This window comes from Leopardus geoffroyi, chromosome A2 (assembly GCF_018350155.1).
Source record: "Leopardus geoffroyi isolate Oge1 chromosome A2, O.geoffroyi_Oge1_pat1.0, whole genome shotgun sequence".
Lineage (NCBI taxonomy): Eukaryota > Metazoa > Chordata > Mammalia > Carnivora > Felidae > Leopardus > Leopardus geoffroyi.
The window spans coordinates 40,318,678-40,338,422 of record NC_059331.1 but is presented as its reverse complement, the minus strand read 5'-3'; the positions used below and the strand labels follow the sequence as shown (position 1 = coordinate 40,338,422).

Genomic DNA, 19,745 nt, shown 5'->3' with positions numbered 1-19,745 from the left:
CCTATGACACCTGAAGATCTTTTTGAAACCATGACCAAGTATCATTTTTGTTACTTAAAAGATGACCTATTATAATAGCAAAAAGGTATACTAGAAAGGACAAATCCTCAACCTGGCTGAAAAAGACCAAAGTGCAATTTTAGCCACCATTCATAGCAAAATTTTTAAAACAGCATTTGTATGTATTCAAAGCATGAAAATAAAATTGAGAAAAACCATAAACATATTTCAATATGCCAATATATGATAATATAGACAAAAAAGCTTAAGTAAAAACTGAAAATTATTTACCACTGATTAATAAGACTTGGATCCTGCCTGATTAGGGAAAAGGATTCATAACTACTATTCTGAAACATCAAATTAAAAACAATGTAAGTTCAAAATACTTGCAGTTCAAGGATGAAAAATGTTTTAAAAGCAATTACGTCTTAAGTATACTTAGGTATTTAAATGATTGCTCAAATCATTTTCAGAAGTCAATTACCTATTTTATAGACTAAGAGATTATAAATATTTAGATTCATTTAATAATCTACCTATCCAGTCCATTTTAATTTGAAAGAAATAAAAATGGTATTACTAATTGAGAATCAGAAGTAAATTAGCTTAACAATGCAGTAGTATATGTGGTATCACTTGTTTTACCTTAACTCTTATTTTTAAATGGTAGCCTTAACTTACTAAAATAAAAGTTACCATAACATGTAAATACTATCTACCTATACACTATTTATAAATATCCCCAAAAAGCATTCTTACCGTAACTCAGATCAAGAATAAATCTTATGCAACATACTTCTAATATATAGCATGTGACTTTCTTTGGTATGAGCATTTAAAATATACTATTATTAAAAAAGAAATTAATGAATACAGATCAGTAATTTTCAGTACAGTACAAAAGTACAACAGGGTACAAAGTCAAAATATGTCTCCCTCCCACCCCAAACCCACAAAGGCAGTTCAAACATACAGCCGTAAATTCTACCCCCAAGGAAGTATTTTAGTGACTTATCTCAAACCAAAGCCGAAGGATGTGTTATTTTAAGCAAAACTCAAAGGCACAAAAACATAACATATAAAGAATTAACTGAATTACACTATCTTGGTGCAAATCCATGTGTTTAAATATCTGAAGGGAAAAAATGAGACTGTTTATGCTACCTAAAAATACTTACAAATGAAACTCCCTACCCCAAATATGAATTCAGTTAACATATCCACAGTTCATTAAATTTGGTATTGCCAACCCACACTCCAAACTGCTATTGCCAATGTAAATATTGAACAATTCAACTTCACAAATACTTTCTTCCCTTCAAAAGGAACCCCAATACAAAGTCCTAAAAAGAAAAATATTAAAATGACACAGAATATGACATGCAGCAACATTTTTTAAAATAGTAGTTTTATTTTAGTGCAGTGTATCTTTTCAATGCAATGTTTTACAAAGGGCTAAGAACAGTTACTTGTTATTTGGGAGTAAAAGGGGAACTCCAAAAAAATTTTTTTAAGTAAAAAGTTCCAAGGGGAATATGTACATAAATTGTTATTTTTCATTTTCAAAAAGGTGTCATTTATCTCAATGATACACAGGTTCTAGATAAAGTATAATGACTTATAGTATCACATATAAAATGGAAAGCAAAAACTAACATATTTCCTCAATGTTTTCACTGTCATACCCATTTAAAGTTCAAATGCCAATGATACCCATAAAGGTAGTTCAAGTTAAACAAATTAAATACATTAAAATGCTGTAATTATTTTAAATACTTGTAAGCTAAAAATCAGTAACTACTAAATGTCACCAAAGACACAGAACTTATTTAATGGATAATCAATGAACAAAGCGTAAATAAAAATCCATAATGTTCTGCTAAAAAGTAAACCTTTAAAATAGTATTAAGTGCATACCCATTAAATCCAGTGACAATTTTCAGTATTCTTTCCTTCATTTCATCAAAGGGAATATATTCGACATTAGGGTTGGGAGGACCTCTTGGTTCAGGAGCTGAAGTTCGAAAATCATCCATCACTTTCTCCAGTTTGAAAATAAAATAGCCTTTAAATTGGGACCACTGAATCCTATAAGCAAAAAATAAAAACAAAAAACAAAAAACAGTATCATGTAGCTTTATAACTCTTCAACACAAACCACAAACACAGAATTTATCATGACACGAATGGTAACAAAATGAAGATCTGAATAAGTAGCAGTGAGAGTATCTTTTTTCAGTAACATATACCAGGACTGCATCTGATGAATTTGACTCAGAAGCTCCAAACTAGTTATGTCCAATTCTCCCCACTCCTGACCCAAACGACACCCAAATCTCTAATAAAAAGCTTTAAAAAGAACTACCTCAGGCTGAAAGGCTACTGTGTGCTATGTCTCATTATTAGCATTTTAAAACAGTTTTGTTTTGACTCTATTGCTCATAACAAACCTAACCAGGGAGGTGTTACTGTCCCATCTTAAATAGGTTATTAGAAATTAGAGCAAGTTCACATTTGTAATTTTAAATAAAGAAGTCAAAATGACTCTATACTCTAACCTTGTCTTTTATCTATGTTAAACAGCAAAATAAACTTCAATTTCTCCTTTAACTTTCAGCTAGTGTTTTCAGAATCTTATGTCTTTAACAAAGTATATATATCACAGGTTCTATACAATATGTATCTACAAAGCAAAACTACGTAATTTCTTTATGTGTTTTTAAGATCTATTCATTTACTAATATAAATATATTTTTATTCCTGTCCTCTCACATTTTCCCCACTAATATAAAAAAAAATTGGGATGCTACCTGCCTAAATAGTCTAAATTCCAGGAGATCCAAAAATCAGGAATGTGAACCAATTCCCCACACAGAAAGTAAAACCATTAGTGGCAGCAGATCAATCTTAAGCAAAATAAGGGGGATGCTAATCTGCGATCACCTTTCCCTTCCATCCACAATCCTAAAAACCAGGACAGCTATTCTCAAAGTATAGTCGAAGAGGCCAAACTTTTTTTTTTGTTTTTACCGTGTTAACATTTGTCTTGGTGGTGCAAAAAGAGCAGTGGGAAAATGAAGATACTTCAGCACAAATCAAGGTAACAGTACAAAACCTGTATCTACTAGTAGTCATCATCTTCTTCACCACCAAATTCACAGTAAAACAAAAACCCTTTCACTTTAATGTTTAATAAAACAAAAAAATTACTCATTTTATTAATTCTCAACCTTTGAATACACATCTTTCTAATATCTGAGTAACAAAATGAAAAGTATACATAAAAAAACTTCTGCTGCATAGGAAAATACTACAGACACGTCAAGGAACAACAGCTGAATACTGCTGCCAGTGGAACTAGCTGCTATCATAGAAGGCCATTTTTGCTTGAAAGGACTGTCAAACAAATAAGGCTATTTCAGAACAAGAGAATGTGGTGGACATTTTCTCAAAAATGAATGACTTGAAGAGAAAGAACTAAAATATTTGTGGTCAACAATAAAATGTGAACTTCAAAACAAAAAATGAAAATTCTAGAAAATGCTTTTCAGTGTGAGCTGAGGTTTCGTATATGTTCCCAAGACATTTCAAAATCAGTCACTGTTGACGTCAACATTATGTGAAAGCAAAAAAAAAAAAAAAAAAAAAATTACACTACATCAAAATCAAAACCTTTTTGTGTCTCAAAGGACACTATCAACAAAAGTGAAAATGCAACCCACAACATGGAAGAAAATACTTGCAAATAATCTCCCCCATGAGGTATTATTACTATCCAGGAGGTAAAAACAACGCCTACAACTCAGCAGGGAAAGGGCCACAATCCAGTGAAAAAAATGGGTTAAGTATTTGAGTAGATATTTCTCCAAAGATATACCAATGACCCATAAGGACATGGAAAGATGCTCAACATCACTAATCGTTACGATACCATACATCAAAACCATGAGACAGAACTTCACATCCATTAGGGTGACTGCATTCCAAAAAAACAAAAATCAAAAACAGAAAATAACAAGTATCTCTGCTGAAGATGTAGAGAAACTGGAAACCTTGTGCACTGGCTGGTGGGCATGCAAAATGATGCAGCCACTGTGGCACAGGACGGTGATTTCTCAAAAAAAAAAAAAAAAAAAAAATCAAAGAATTATTGGATGATCAGTTATTCCATTTCTGAGTAGATACCCAAAAGATGTTTGTACACCAACTCACAAAGCAGTAATACTCACAATAGCCAAAAGGTAGAAACTACTATCAGTCAACAGAAGAATGGATAAACAAAATGTGGTATATATACAAACAATGGCATATTATTAGGACTTAAACTAGAAGGAAATTCTGGCACATGCTACAACTTTGATTAATCTTGAACATAATATGCTACATGAAATAAGACAGACACAAAACAACAAATTTTATGGTTTCACTTATATGAGGTATCTAAAATGAATTCAAAGAGGCAAGGAGCAGAAAGGCATTAGCCAAGAGCTGGGGGAAGGGAAGGGTGAGGTGTTACTGTTACATGGGAACAGGGTGTCAGTTTGGCAAGACAAAAAAGGCTTGGACATGGATAATGAAGATGGTGGCACAAGCTCTGAATGTATTTAAAGTCGCCAAATTATACACTTAAAATACTAAAATTTTTATGTATATTTTACACCAAAAGTGTTAGAAAATGAACAAAAGACCCAAATAGGCATTTCTGCAAAGAAGATAAATGGCCAAAAAAACATGTTAAAAGATGCTTAACATTATTATCCATTAGGGAAACACAAATCAAAGCCACAAGACACTATCTCACATCCACTAAGGGGTGTATAATGAAAACAGATGGACAATAACAAGTGTTGGGAGGATGTAAGGAAATTGGAAATCTATACATTGTTGGAGGGAATGCAAAATGCTATAGCCACTGTGGGAAAATAGTTTGGCAGTACCTCAAAAAGTTAAACACAGAGTTAACACGTGACCTGACAATTCCATTCTATTAAATGAGTTAAATTACATGGTATATAAATGGCATTGATACTAAAAAATTTTGTTAAGGATGATTAACAAAAGCTATTTGCACGATCACCTTTCTTCCATTCCCTGGTCTATTTTGGGAAGGGGAATTCAAGGTTTAACGAGCAGAGGCAGCATATTATAATTTTTGACATGCCTTATATTAATTTCTGATTAACATACAATTGCCAGTGGTTACTACAATTTATCTCTAAATTTCACTAGGCTCCCCAGAGGCATTCAACTAAAACACACCAAGGAAGATTACTGAAAGAGAACACTTATGCTTTTTATTTCTTAAATTAAAATTTTTTATAGTTTTAATAAAGCCACTAAGTAATAATCTACTTTATGAATTAGGATTTCTATACACACAGGAGTTTTTCCCCCCATCTTTCCATTAACCACTTGTCAATACACCCAAGATTTAAAAAACAAAAACAAAAAACCCCAAAAAACCCACAAACACAAACCCCAAAAAACAGCCACACACATTAACGGAAAAGATACAGCCCACACAAGCAAACTATGGGGATCTTCAAAAAGTATCATATTAACTTAACAGCCAAGAATAAGTCCCATAGTCTAAATTTTGTAAATACTGTATTTTAAGAATTAGATCCAAGAGATGCAATTCAGAAGTTACTACACCATATAAAGATGAAAAACCACTTCTGCAGAATGTTGAAAGATGCAACTTTTTGTTTCACTACAACTACATGATTAAAAACAAAAACACGGGGCGCCTGGTGCCTCAGTCGGTTAAGCGTCCGACTTCGGCTCAGGTCACGATCTCACGGTATGTGGGTTCGAGCCCCGCATCGGGCTCTGTGCCGACTGCTCAGAGCCTGGAGCCTGTTTCAGATTCTGTGTCTCCCTCTTTCTCTGACCCTCCCCCGTTCATGCTCTGTCTCTCTCTGTCTCAAAAATAAATAAACGTTAAAAAAAAAATTAAAAAACAAAAACAGAAAATGCTTCCCTGAATATTATATAATTTGACCACAAAAAACAGGCCATGATCAAATCAATTAAGAATCTGGCAACAAAAAAAATTTTTTTATTCAGAATGTACTCACTGGTTGAGTAGAAACTAGAAATGAACAACAAAAACACCTTATTTTTCAAATGAAAATAAAATTGTTCTAAACAGATGCTCACGAAACAAACACATTTTCAACTTTAGAATCAATTCCTCCACATAAAAAATTTCCAAAGAATAAAATACAATTTAATCTACTTTGCTAAGATTAACTCAAGAATTTACTGAAATTTATTACTCTTTTTAAAGTAACCTCATCTCCCTTCATTTTCTTTTCTTATCTTTCCATTTTTCTCTTTATGCAGTTTCTCTTCTAGAAAGGCACAACTCACATCACTAATGAAGATATCCCTCAATAAAACATCACACACTTTTTTCCTCTATAGGAACTTACAAGTCTATTCCAAAACAAACATGTTTCCCTCACAATTCTCGAGTTAAAGGTATTTTTTAGAGGCTCCAGGGCAGAAAAGCCATCTCTTATTTTCTCAGCTGGTTCTAAAACATTTTAGTGACCAGTGACCACCATCTTTTAATTTGCTGCCTCTTACAGTTCCAAATTCTATTAAGATCACTCCTACTCAGCCTCACTGGTTGCCACACAATGTGTGGGAAGCTAACACAAGACAGCACAGGAGAGGCCTATTACCTCCAAGGGATACCAAATATTACACCATTTGGAAATATCGAAAGGGAATATGGGAAGAATGAATAAAAACAAAAAAATTAAGGAGGCTGATCAAACACACAAGGTGACAGGCTTATAAAACAATCTTCAAAAGGCAGCTATTTAAGTCAGGTGACAAAGTGTCAGAATTTTTGCATGACAGGAGAGAGCAAAACTAAGTAAATTTAATCTGAATATTCAATCACATGAGCAAAAACACATGGCAAAAATAAGAGTACATTGTGAACTGCTTACACAAAATGAAAAGATTTTTAAGAACTTTAAAATACAAATTACTAGTTCAAGAGAACCTTCCCTTTTCATCATGATTATGCCATATATTATACTTCATCAATTAACTGAGCGAATAAAATACAGAAGAGAGACCAGACATAGACGCAACACAAAAGGAAACTAGGTATATGGGAAAGGACAGATTACTCAGGAAATACCCTAAGAAATTATAGGACCAGTATAAAATTTTACTAGAGTGTAAAAACAATTTTTTCTGATTAATGGTACAGTCATAAAAAATTAGAAAACAGAAAATAAAATGAAAACTGCCCATAAACTGCTCATTAATCATTATTAAAGTACATTTTAGTGTATTTTTCACTAAACTTTGTTCTACTCATTTATTAAAATTTGGCATCCTTAGTTTGATATCCTTCTTTCCCCCCTTATTCACTATATAGGTACTGCCACATGATCAACAGTCTTTGAAAGAAGAATTTTTAATCTGTATCATATATAGTTGCACTATTATTTATTTAATCGCCGCCATTTTAAGAAGAGTTAGGTTTGTTTCCAGCTCATTACAATGAGAAGTAATTGTGATTAACATACTAATGGAGGGATCTGTTTTATTACTTTAGGATAGATTACCATCAGTGGAATTACGGAGTCAAAACTTTAAAATATAAATAGCAACTTTTGATACATACTTTCAAGAGCCTCTCAGAATGCTGTACTACTGTATAGGGCCAACAGTATATTAACACCTATTTCACTCAAATATTAAAATCTTTCAAAACTCCTGTTAATTTAATAGTAGAAAAACACTTTAATATGCACTTCATTCACTGCTAGTAAACCTGAGTATTTTAACTTACGTTCACTGTTCACAAGAACATTCTTTTGTGTTTGAACAGGTTCTCTGCAATCCTCTCATCCTGGGGTTCTCAACTTTGGCTTCACTGACACTGTGAGCCTGATCATTCTTGGTCACAGGGGAATGTCCTGTGTACTATAGGATGTTGAGCAGCATCCGTGGCCTCTACCGCTAGAAGTCAGTCGTACCCAATCCCCACTCTCAGAAGTTGTGACAACCATAACGTCTAAAAATATTACCAAATGTTACCTAGAAGACAAAAATTGTTCCCAATCAAGAACCACTGTCCCTCCCTATCCCTTTAAAATATCTTTTTCTTACAGAAAAAGGAAATTACTATGTGACATTAAGTGTGAACATAACTTTCAGATTCCCATTCTGTACTGACTGCTTAAAATAATGAAAACTGTTTTTATATAAATTTTGAAGTGACACTAAAATATTTATCTAATTGTTCCTATTTTGAAATTACCCTTCAAATGTTACACATTTTCTTGCACAAACACTTATCTGAAAGTGGCATGGTATGTACCTGTTCCAAAGCAATACATTTCTTTCTAACACAAACACTGAAAAGTGAATCTTTCAAATTAAGAGTACTAAATATCTCAGGTCGCCTGGGTGGCTCAGCTGAGATGTTTAAGCTTCCGACTTGACTCTCGATTTCAGCTCTGATCATGATCTCACCATGGTGAGATCAAGCCCTATGCTGAACCTGCTTGGGATTCTCTCTCTCTCTCTGCCCCTCCCCTACATGCTCGTGCTCTTTCTCTCAAACATTAAGAAAAAAGAGTACTAAAAATCTCATGACAGTTGTACACATCAAGGATCCAATCTGATGGAAAAGAAAGCTTCAAGAGGTAACACAAACGTTCAGGTAATACCTCAGCATGAACTTGGGTTTCTTCTTTGGCAACTTTTACATTCAATGATAAGGATTCTAACATGTCTAAAGAGTCAAGTTACTTTCCTCCACTCACCCATCTCTCCCTACCAATTAAAACAAAAAGCTGAAGAAACAGTGTATTCTGATTAACTTGATTTATACTTAACTCTGAGCTAACCCCTTTAACCCCTTACTGAAAATCTTTCTAAAATTTATTACTATACAAACATGAACCCTTCACTCTCCCATAAAAACAGCTAAATCAAACAAAACTACATCTCTAACAGCACAGCTCAGGCTGAAGAAAGCCAATTCAGAACTCAGAGGGTACTGAGGTTTTCTAATAGCCCTAGCTTAATGGCTGAGGTGGATCTACTCTGCCCCTTCTAGGAGGGGGTGGTCACTCTCCACTTTCACCACTACTGCTATCACTTTCACCACAATTCATAAATTAACAACTCCAAATTCCCATCCACAGGAAATGGTCCTTTTCTCCACTGCTACACTTGCCAGAGCCTAGGTAGGCCCTGGGCCCTTTTTTCATTCTACCAACTCATACTATACATCTAAGTCAACAACAGCCCAGAAAAAATACAACCTGATCTTCCACTAATATGACTTTAGAAAACAAGATACAATGACAATAAACAAATAAGACATCAGAAACTACTGGTTGTAGAGATTTAGTGATGGTACAACAGAATCTAAAGAAAGGAAACATGAAATGTAGGCTTAGAGCTATCTAGGAAAAGCTTCAGGACAAAGTGGGACTGTAAGCTAGACCTTAGAAGGATGAGTGGAGCATGGAAAAACAAAGTGGAAAGATACAGGACCTAAAAGTAGAAGACACTTTAATGAGATCAAATTTCTCAAACTTACCATTAGTGACATTTTGGGCTAGACAGTTCCAAGTTATAACAGAACTTCCTGTAGCACTCCCACCCTGAGTGATCAAAACCAAAAAGGTCCCCAGACAATGCCAAATGAACCGGGGGGGGGGGGGGGGGGGGGGGAAGCCCCCTCAACAAACACACTTAGTACTAATGCAATACACAATTCCTTTTTTTGAGGACTACACTGGTTCCTGAAATTTAGTAAGGCTGGAAAATGGTAACTGCAAGATCAAAGACTCACAAAATTTGAAGAATAAAATAATATGCATATATACTTTTCAATGGCAGAGACAATTTCTAAAATGCAGAGGATTCATTTAAGAAATGAATAAAATGTTCTTTAACATTAAAATCTACCTCATGAGTCACTTCCAACTGTATAGGAAAATGTGCTGTGAAGATCTGACCTTAATTTTTTTTCTCAGGTGTAGTCTTCTGCATATTGAGAAAGGTAGAGGTAAAAAACCAACAACAAATCTTTCTACCCCGACTCAGAGACAAACTCATGTGCTGCAAAACAAAGAATCAGTAATTGTTTGGTTTTTTCTAAGAAGACTGCAATATATTCTATACAGTAAATGATTAAGGCTTTACAATTTGTTATTGAAATATAAAAATGAGGTTACACATCCACAGGTGGCAGGAGATTACTGTACATTTTAGTACACAGGTTTCATATTGGAGAATCTTTAAAAAAATTTTTTTAATGTTTATATATTTTTCAAAGAGAGAGACAGCACGTGAACAGGGGAGGGCAGAGAGAGAGGGAGACACAGAATCTCTAAGCAGGCTCCAGGCTCTGAGGTGTCAGCAGAGCCCGACACCGGGCTTAAACTCACAAATGGCGAGATCATGAACTGAGCTGAAGTCAGACATTTAACCGACTGAGCCACCCAGGCGCCCCTCACCTTGGAGAATCTTGAGTTTGAAGATGAGGCTCAAACAGTCTTAAACGGTATTTGCAATAGTGGCTTTTAATTGTCTGATATGTGTCTATTTTGTGCTGTATCACATACAGATTATTTTTACTCATGTTTTGAAATATGCCCCAGAGTTATGTGCTACTCTAAAATTACTAATTAAATAAAAACCTAATTACTTAGCATTTTTCTATTTTCTACATACTCCCCAAAGGAAGAAAAAACATCATTAAAAGCACAGCATCTAGTGCAAGAACAATTTATACTCTGGTCCAAGAACTGTCTCAACGTGTGGAAAACAAACACATGACATTGAAATAGACAACCCTTCTTGAGAATGTCAACCTATATATAATGCAACCAAGAAAATAAACTGGAAGCTAGGCTGAGTTCAAATTTCAGCTCAGACTTTTCACTTCATCTAAGACAGATAATCCCTCCTTTGTTTCCCCATCTGTAAAATGGAAATAACTGTACCTACTTCACAGAACTGCTGTAAGGATTAACATTACTGTAAGTAGAGTGCTTGTTAGCAAAGTAACGCACACCGAGGAAACACCCAATGATTGTTTTTCCTCAAGAAACTTGAACAGGGAGAGCACCTGCGAATTACAGCAGAGCCGTGCAGAGAGCTTTCCAGGTGGCATTTACTAAGAAAGAATTGGAACAGTGAGCAAGACCTCTGTTAGACTATAACAAAATGGCTGGGCTAAATCTTATGTACTACCACATAATAAATAGATTATAACAATTTCAGGCAATCTCTCTGGCCTAAGAATATGTCTTTATTCCCTTCATCAGAGACAGGAAAAATTTTTTAACCAATATTCCTCCCTCCACCATTAACAAAACTATTTCCTTAAAGAAACTAAATAAATGAAGTGTTGCAGCTAACAGGTAAGAATAGAGAATAGGAAAAAATAATCTATATGTCACCTAGCATTGTCAAACCTTAGCTAGCTATATTTTTTACAGTTCTTGATGAACTAGAAAATATTTCATATATTACATTTGCTCCAAAAATTCTGATTCCACCATGATCTCCAATCCACCAATCCTACCACTTTGGTATCCTCCCCTGGATATCCTCCCCTTTGATATTCTCTTCATTACCCAGATTAAATTATAATACTCATTATAATCACCCCCTTACATACAGCTGACTCTCTAGTTTCTCTTTGCCTTCATTGTACTCACAAAATCAACTCCACTGATTAAAGGTAATCCCCACCACATGTGTGCCCGTTTATTGGTGCACAGAAAGAGGAAGACAAAAGTTATAGAAAAATGCACCACCATGCTGGTTAGACTCAAGTACACTATTAACGCTGACAGATAATATATTTCCCTAGTTTATTCACTCTCAGACCCTTATAGGTAACTATTTTATATATTCTCTCCTCAAATCCCCATCGAGTTCTTCACCATCACAGACTCTTCCTGTTTTACTTACAAAAGTGAAGCAGTTAACAAAATTTCCAAAGTTCTACCACATTTAACCACCTACTATCAGGATCATATACACACACCTTGAATTCCCTGCTGTAATCACAGATGAACTATACATTCTCTCATCTATTAACTTACCAGATTCTCCTATGGGCACCTAAAAGCATCACTCATGTAATTCCATCTTTCTCCTACTAACTACATTTATATTTACTTTTTAATATCTAATAATTTCCACTATACCATGGAAATATATCAGTATTTCTCCCATCTCAAAAATATCCTCTTTCCTCCACTGACCCACCTAGCCCCCACATCATTTATTTGTTTTCCTTGGCAGGAAAATTCCTTAAGAGTTGTCTCCCTCTCTCTCTCAAATTCACTCCAACAAGCTTTCAGCCGCACCACTAAAATTAATCTGATCTTAACAAAGTCATCAATGACTTCCATATTGCTAAATCCAAGGTTCAATTCTCACACTTCATCCTTAGTTGCCCTAAAAGAGTATTTCACACAAGTGATCACTGTTTCCTAATTACTTTCTTGGGTTTTCTTTTAACTCACTGGTCTTTGCTGCTCATTTTCCTTTGCAAGTTTCCCAAACTGCTTAATTCTGGAGTGATCCAAAGCTCAGACTATCTCTTCTATCTACATTTGGTGATCTGATCCAGTCTGGAGATTTTAAATACCATCTATATGCCAAAACTATACCTCCTGATCTCCACAGTCATCCATCCAAGCACCTGCTCCACATTAACATAACATTCATCATGTCTAAAACTGAACATGCTTATCTTTCCCAAATATTGCCCCTGCCACAGCCTTTTCCATTTCAGGTGTAACGAAATTCCATCTTCTATGCTTAGGGGAAACCCTTGAGTCATTCTTGACTCCATTCTTTCTCTCATACACCACAGCCTATCTACAAGGAATCTTGTCAGTTAAACCTTCCAGATATATATATATATATATATATATATATAAAGGTGACTAATCCTCACCACCTCCTGCTACCCAAGCTACTATCAATCTTCAATAACCTGTGCTTCTAGCTTATTTTACATAAAGTGCATTTTCAGCACAGCCGTTTATAAAACAATCCTAACACCTAAGTCTGATAATGTCACTTCTCTGTTCAAAACTACACAATGTCTTCCAATTTCAGTCACAGTAATGGCCGAAGTCCTTACAATGGCTAACTCCAATCCCCTTTACGTCTCTGACCTCCTCTCTCTGGTCAGTCTACTCCAGTAGCCTCCTTATTAGTCTGTGAAAAGGCAAGACACACTCTTACTTAAGGACTTGTACACTGGAAGATTCCTCTCCCTGGAATGCTCTTCTTCTATAGGAGGCTTATTTTGACCACTGCATTTAAAATTACAAGTACCTCTTGGGGCACTTGGGTGGCTCAGTCGGTTGAGTGTCCGACTTCAGCTCAGGTCATGATCTCACTGTTTCGTGAGTTCAAGCCCCACATCAGGCTCTGTGCTGACAGCTCAAGAGCCTGGAGACTGCTTCCAATTCTGTGTCTCCCTCTCTCCGTGTCTCTCCCCCCCTCACACTGCCTCTTACTCTCAAAAATAAATAAACGTTAAAAAAAAATAATAAAATTACAAGTACCTCTTGACCCTTAACTCTCATTTCCCTTACTCTTCTTATTCTTCCATTGCTCTTACAATCACATAACATGCAATTTATTACATTTACTATGTGCCCACATATTTCTTCACCTAAATATATATCACAACTACCAGAAATATGTTTGACAAATAGTTAAGTGCTCAGTAATTATTTGGTGAATATCCTGAAGCATGCTTTGGTGGGAATAATGCAACCCAACTACAGTATGGAAAAAATCAGGAAAATACCACTTTCCAAACAGATTTGGAAGCACTATATGTGCAACTGTTTTTGCAAAAGGAGTACAGATTCATATGTGAACTGCAATATATAATAAAAACACACAACCACCAATGTCAGACATTGGTCTAAGCACTTTGGACATATTAATTCAATCCTTACAACCACCCTATGAGCTAGGCAGTATTATTTCATCAATCTTACCATCAGCAGGCAACTAAGAAACAAAGACGTTTAATAACCGGCCCATGGTTGCACAACCAGTAAGTGGCAGAGCCAGGATTTTAACCTAGGCATTTGGCTTCAAAATCCATACTCCTAGAAAGTCAGGACATCTAGTTACAGGCAAAGAAGAAAAAAAGAAAAAAGAGAAGAAAAGAAAGAACGTAAGAAAGGCAATGCAAATATGCATCTGTATGCTACTGTGCAGTAGGAAAAGATACAAAAAAAAAAGTCTAGATGCCTCATAGAATTCACAATCTAAGCAAAAAAGACAGCAAAACATCATTTCTCGGCCTTTTAGCTAAGATCAAGTGCAAAAAGACAGCAAAACAAAATCTACATGCAATAATGATGGAAGCAATCACAAAGTACTGGAAGTGGGCTAAAGACTTATCTACCTGGAGTAAAGTTTTCCAGACTTAGTACAGATCTTAAAAAGATGAGCACAAAGGAAAAGAGACTGTTCCAGGGAGAGGCAATAGTAAGCAAAGTCACTGAGATGAGACAGCATGATCCACCAGAGAACTATAAGTAGTTTAGCAAAGCAGAAAAAAACAAAGGGAGCAAATTGGGGAATATCACGCTAAGCAGAGACACAATCATATGCATCTTAAAACATAATAAAGATCTTAAATTTTAACTTAAGCAAGGAGGAGGGTGCATAAAAATTTTAAGCAGGGAAATAACATGTTATTTACATTGTAGCACGTCCATGGCTAGTAGCATAGATTAGACACTAAACAGGGCAAGCAAAACTGCATTTTAGGAAACCATTTAGAAAAGCCTATACAGAAACTCAGGCAAGATGAGAATGATGGATAATGTCTACAGAACCATAACCCAATGTTTGAGAATCTCCCATGTCCATTCCCACTAACACTGCCCTATTTCAAGCTCTCATTTCCTCTACCTTAAAGTCCAGTAACTCACCTGAATTAGACACTAGTTTCCCCAAGGCAAAGCTCTGCTTTCTCTCTCTTCTGCTAAAAAAAAACCTTCAATAATTTCTAAGGTCTCTCTAAATGCAAAATTCTTTGTATCGGCAAGATACTCTGATTTGTCCCAAATACACCTTCATAACCACTCACTTTTTCCTGACTATCCCTTTGCTTATTGTTCCCTCTAGCGGAATTGAGCTTAACTGCCTCTGGTATCAAAGTTTTCCCTAATCCTCAGAAATCAACTTGTTACTCTACTTCTCTCAAAGCATTTTTATTACTCCCTTAAAGCAACTATTACGTTCTGCCCCAGACCATTTTTCCCCCTTAAGAGGTACTAAGAAGCTAAGCATCATGCAAGAGAATTTATCTTTGGGGAGGGAACTGTCTTTTGTTATGAGAACATTCTGGTAAGAACTTAAGCAAAAGCTATCCTTCAAACTGTAAGCATTTCAACAATTCAGAGATCCTGGTAAGGACAATGAATTTCTCATAATAAAAGAACAGGAGTTGTTTCCCCCAAGTCACAGTCATAATCTCCTACCAGTTTTAAGGTAATAATTTTAATACTTTACCTGTATAAGGAACTGGGGATACTGTATATGCACATATGCTGATTATAGCATACACCAATTGAGTTGGTTCCCCGGCCACTTTCTAGGAAAGGGATGTAATACACACAGATGGGCCTCCAAGAACCAACTGTTTCCCTGTCCATGTTACCTGCCTCCTCCTCTAAAAAAGAAATGGATTAATCCCGGGTTAGGCCAATTGGACATTTTCCTCCAGAAATGTGAAATATGGAGAGAACACACAATGGAAGTTATTGGACTAAATCACCCGTTTGGCAGGAATCCGAAGGAGAGATCCAGCAACTTCTATGGCTGAGGCCCCCAAGGTACCCCATCGTCCTATCCTTGGCTTGGTAGTTTAACTCTCCCTGTGATTCTAAATTCTATCTACCTCAGTATCTTTCCAAAAAATCTTTCTCTTCCTTTCTCACTTTCTTTTGGGCTTAAGAGACCCAAAATCAGTTTGTCCTGCTTGCAAGCAAGATAGTTTTAAATGAATCTGATGCTTTCAAACAGCTATTTTTCTTTTGAGGACTACATCCTTAATGCTCTATCTTTAAGTAGAAATCTGAGCTGAGAAAAAAGTCTCTTCGGTATTTTCAAACTACAACTTAAAAGTTTACTTCTTATGGTGTAATATTTAAAATGCTATGACACTAAAAAATTAATTCAAGTCTAAGGGGACATCCCCAAATGAACCATTTGATCATTCAATCTAGCAGCCTACCCACAGTATTCAGGCAATTTGGGTTTTAGTTTTGTTCTCTGCATGTAACCCTCCAGAATGTCAAAGATCCGATATGTTGTTACATACACTGAACACCTCTGTATGACAGATTACTGCCAATAAAGTAACTTGACTGCTATTTGCTTCTTTATTTGCACCTTATCCCTTGATTATGGTTTGAATTTTATCTTTTCCAATATAAATATCCAGTGTTCAAAATACATAAGGTTCCTGCATCAGCCCTAAAAACATGATTCTCCTAGATCAGAAATTATAGCTGAATTCATAAATGAATTCATATTTATGAATTTATTAAGTATGAAGAAGGTTGTACATTTCAGCCAATCGTATCTATGTTTTTTCTTTTGAAGGGAAGTATAAAAAAGTTAATTGTTTAAAGTCAACAAAATCATAAACTAAATTAAGCTGAAACTTTCTGAGAAATAAAAATATTCAAACTGAGTATCAGAAAGCAAAGTTGATCCTAGCAGTATTTTTAAAGGGCTATTCATGAATAATATGAATTTAATTCCTTAGAAAACAAAGGTTTACGCTCAAGTATGCTTCAGTTTTTCCTGGTGACTTTTTTCTTTTAAAGCTACTACTAAATTCTCACTTCTGTTTTGCATTTTACTGAAATGAATATAAAAATTCAACACATCTTGGGGCACAGAAATGGAAGGAACTGTCATTTCTTTCTTTTATGAATAACTGCACTGTTCAAATTGCTTTACAAGGGTATCCTACTTTTATAATAAAAACAATACATTTTAAATACCCAGCCACATTTCTTAACACTCCATGCCTAACATCAGTAAGAAAATCAGTTATTTTAAAAATTAGTCCATTTAGAAAACTTCATCCCATCAACATGATTCTGTAAAGTTTTATACTGTTCAGCTATAAATTTTTAGAAAGTAAAATCTCTTAACATTTACAAATAAGGATATGATTTTATTCACAAATCCTCATAACTTGAAGAACTTTTGAAAACTACCAACTAAATATAAAAGCAATATAAACTTATGTTTCTTATAACTTTTTATAACTTGAAATATGCCAATAATTAAATCAATCTTATACTGAATACTCAGACTCAACTTTGCTTTTCATGAATGAATGATTCTTCCAAACTGTACGAGCTATCCAATACACTTAAATATGTGCTTTTCCTAGAACTTCAAAGAGGTAATAACAGCACTATATTGACCAAATCTAAGTCAGGATCAACTGTAAGATTCCCCATTATTTGAAGACTTCAACACCACTACTGGTGTTTGAAAAACATTCAATTTCAGAGATATTAAAATATGGAAAAAAACATATCAATGAAGAAAATTCATTGAAATTTTATTCTTAAAATGTTTATTTGGGTAGCAAAGAAAATCTAAGGTTAAACCTTTATTTTAATAAAATTTGTAATTATGTCAAAATTTTGAGAAATATATGGAATTGATATATACATAGAAGAAAAAAGCAGAAATTTAAAGCAATTTCAATTTTACTCCCATGTAATCTAACAAAGTTCTACTGCACCTCATACATTATGAGGCTAGTATCTCTGGAAACTAAAACCTTTCCCTCCCTACCCAAAATTTAAATACAGAAATGTACGACAAAAATTATTACGGATTAACCTCTTCAATACCTAATTAGTCTTAGGCTCATAGCATAGGTTAATTCAGGAATCAAATGACAAAAATTACTAACTTAAGTAACTACATTTAAAGTTTCCACCTGTCCTAACTTTAAAAATGAAGTTAACGTACTTGATACACAGGAATGCTGATAAAAGCAACAAGCAAAGTATCATATAAATATAATACTTCACTGCCAAAATAATAAACATAAGCAACTGTGGTTTGTTTGCTCACTAATGCATTCCCAGCAACTAGCACAATACCTAGCACAGATTATATGTTGAGTATTTGATGACTTAAGTAACATCTCACAGAGATGTTAAGGAATGAAGGAACACTAAACAAAAAATGCACAATCAGAAATTACACAAAAACTAAGTGGTGAAAAAATAGCAAAAGGAATAGCAAAATTCAGTGAATTTTTCTTTAAAGAGAATGTACCTAAAACATTTACTTCACAAAACTGAAAGAAATTCAAAAACTTCAAGAATGCATCTCTATAAAACAATCCACACCTGAATTCAATCAGTAGACATAAAAACAGAGAAAGATGCACTAATTGCACAAATCAGTTGCAAATGTTATGGACTGAATGTGTTCGCCCAAAATTTTTATGTTGAAACCCTAACATATAAACTTACAGTATTTAGAGATAAGGTCTTTGGGAGGCAATTAGGTATAGACGAAACCGTGAGGATGCGACCCTAATGATGGGGAAGGGGACGGGAGGGGGGAACAGCAAGCTATTACACCTCCCTTATCCTCTCTTCCCACAGTGCATCTGAGGACAAAGCAAGAAGGTGGCCTTCTGCAAGCCAGAAGACAGCCCTCAACCGAAGCCCAAATATGCTGGCACCTTGATCTCAGATATCCAGACTCCACAACTATGAGAAAATAATTTGTTATTGAAGCCATGTGATCTATGATATTTTGTTCTCGTAACCCAAAATAAGACAGCAAGTCTATTACTGAAGAAACAGTGACATATGACACAGAAGGATATAAAGATCAAAAACCAAATTATGATCTCTAAAGAGCCTACCTAGCTAGCCAGGAGAAATAATATCTGTATTAATATATCCATAATACACAGCAGAAAATGGTAAATGGAGAATTTATAACAGCAAAGTTACTATCTTTTTTAAAAACCTGGGAAGGCTTAGACACAAGCAAAGGTGACAAAGGATAAATAGAATCTAGACATAGGGAAAATTAAAAGGGAAGAGAAAGCAAGCTTCTCTCTCTCTCTTACATACACAAACCTTATGATTTGGAAACAATAGTTTCTATTATTTTCTCAAGTTAAAATATTTCTTTAACAGAAAAAGACAACATTTTGATTTTTCTTCCATTTACATATTTAATCCAGCTCCTACTTCGTGCCACATTCTCAGTAAGGGAATTTCAGCCCCCTCAACACTTGGGGAACCACAAGTATAAACAGATTAGTAAGCAAACAGCTACAACAGAAACGTGATCAATGCATGTCAGAAATACGGTAGTTTCTATTAAGAAAAAGGAATCTGAGAAAAGCTTTTCAGCAGATTGCTATGTATCTGAATTGAGCTATCTGAACAATGTTAAAAGACAAGTGGAGGTCATGCCACGAGGAAGAACAGAGGCAACCAACAGAAAGATGCTATTAGAATTTAATACTACTAGCAAAAGAGAGCACTGTATATTCAGTGAAATGCAAATAATTTGGAGAAGTTACAAATGGTGGCAAAAGACTGAAAAGGTAAGATGAACCCAAATCAATAAAGAATTTTAAAGAATAATCCCAATGAAAGAATGATAAAGAAGGAATGATATTA

At 34.8% G+C, this 19,745-nt stretch overlaps 1 protein-coding gene across 1 annotated transcript in view; it reads right to left on the bottom strand.

The window, feature by feature from the left end:
* Positions 1–19,745, bottom strand: part of PPP4R2 (protein phosphatase 4 regulatory subunit 2) — a 51,542-nt gene that overhangs the window by 13,901 nt on the left and 17,896 nt on the right. The window contains exon 3 of the mRNA XM_045493564.1: positions 1,921–2,091. Within this exon, the coding sequence (XP_045349520.1) occupies positions 1,921–2,091 (171 nt within the window). The remainder of the gene's footprint in view (positions 1–1,920; positions 2,092–19,745) is intronic.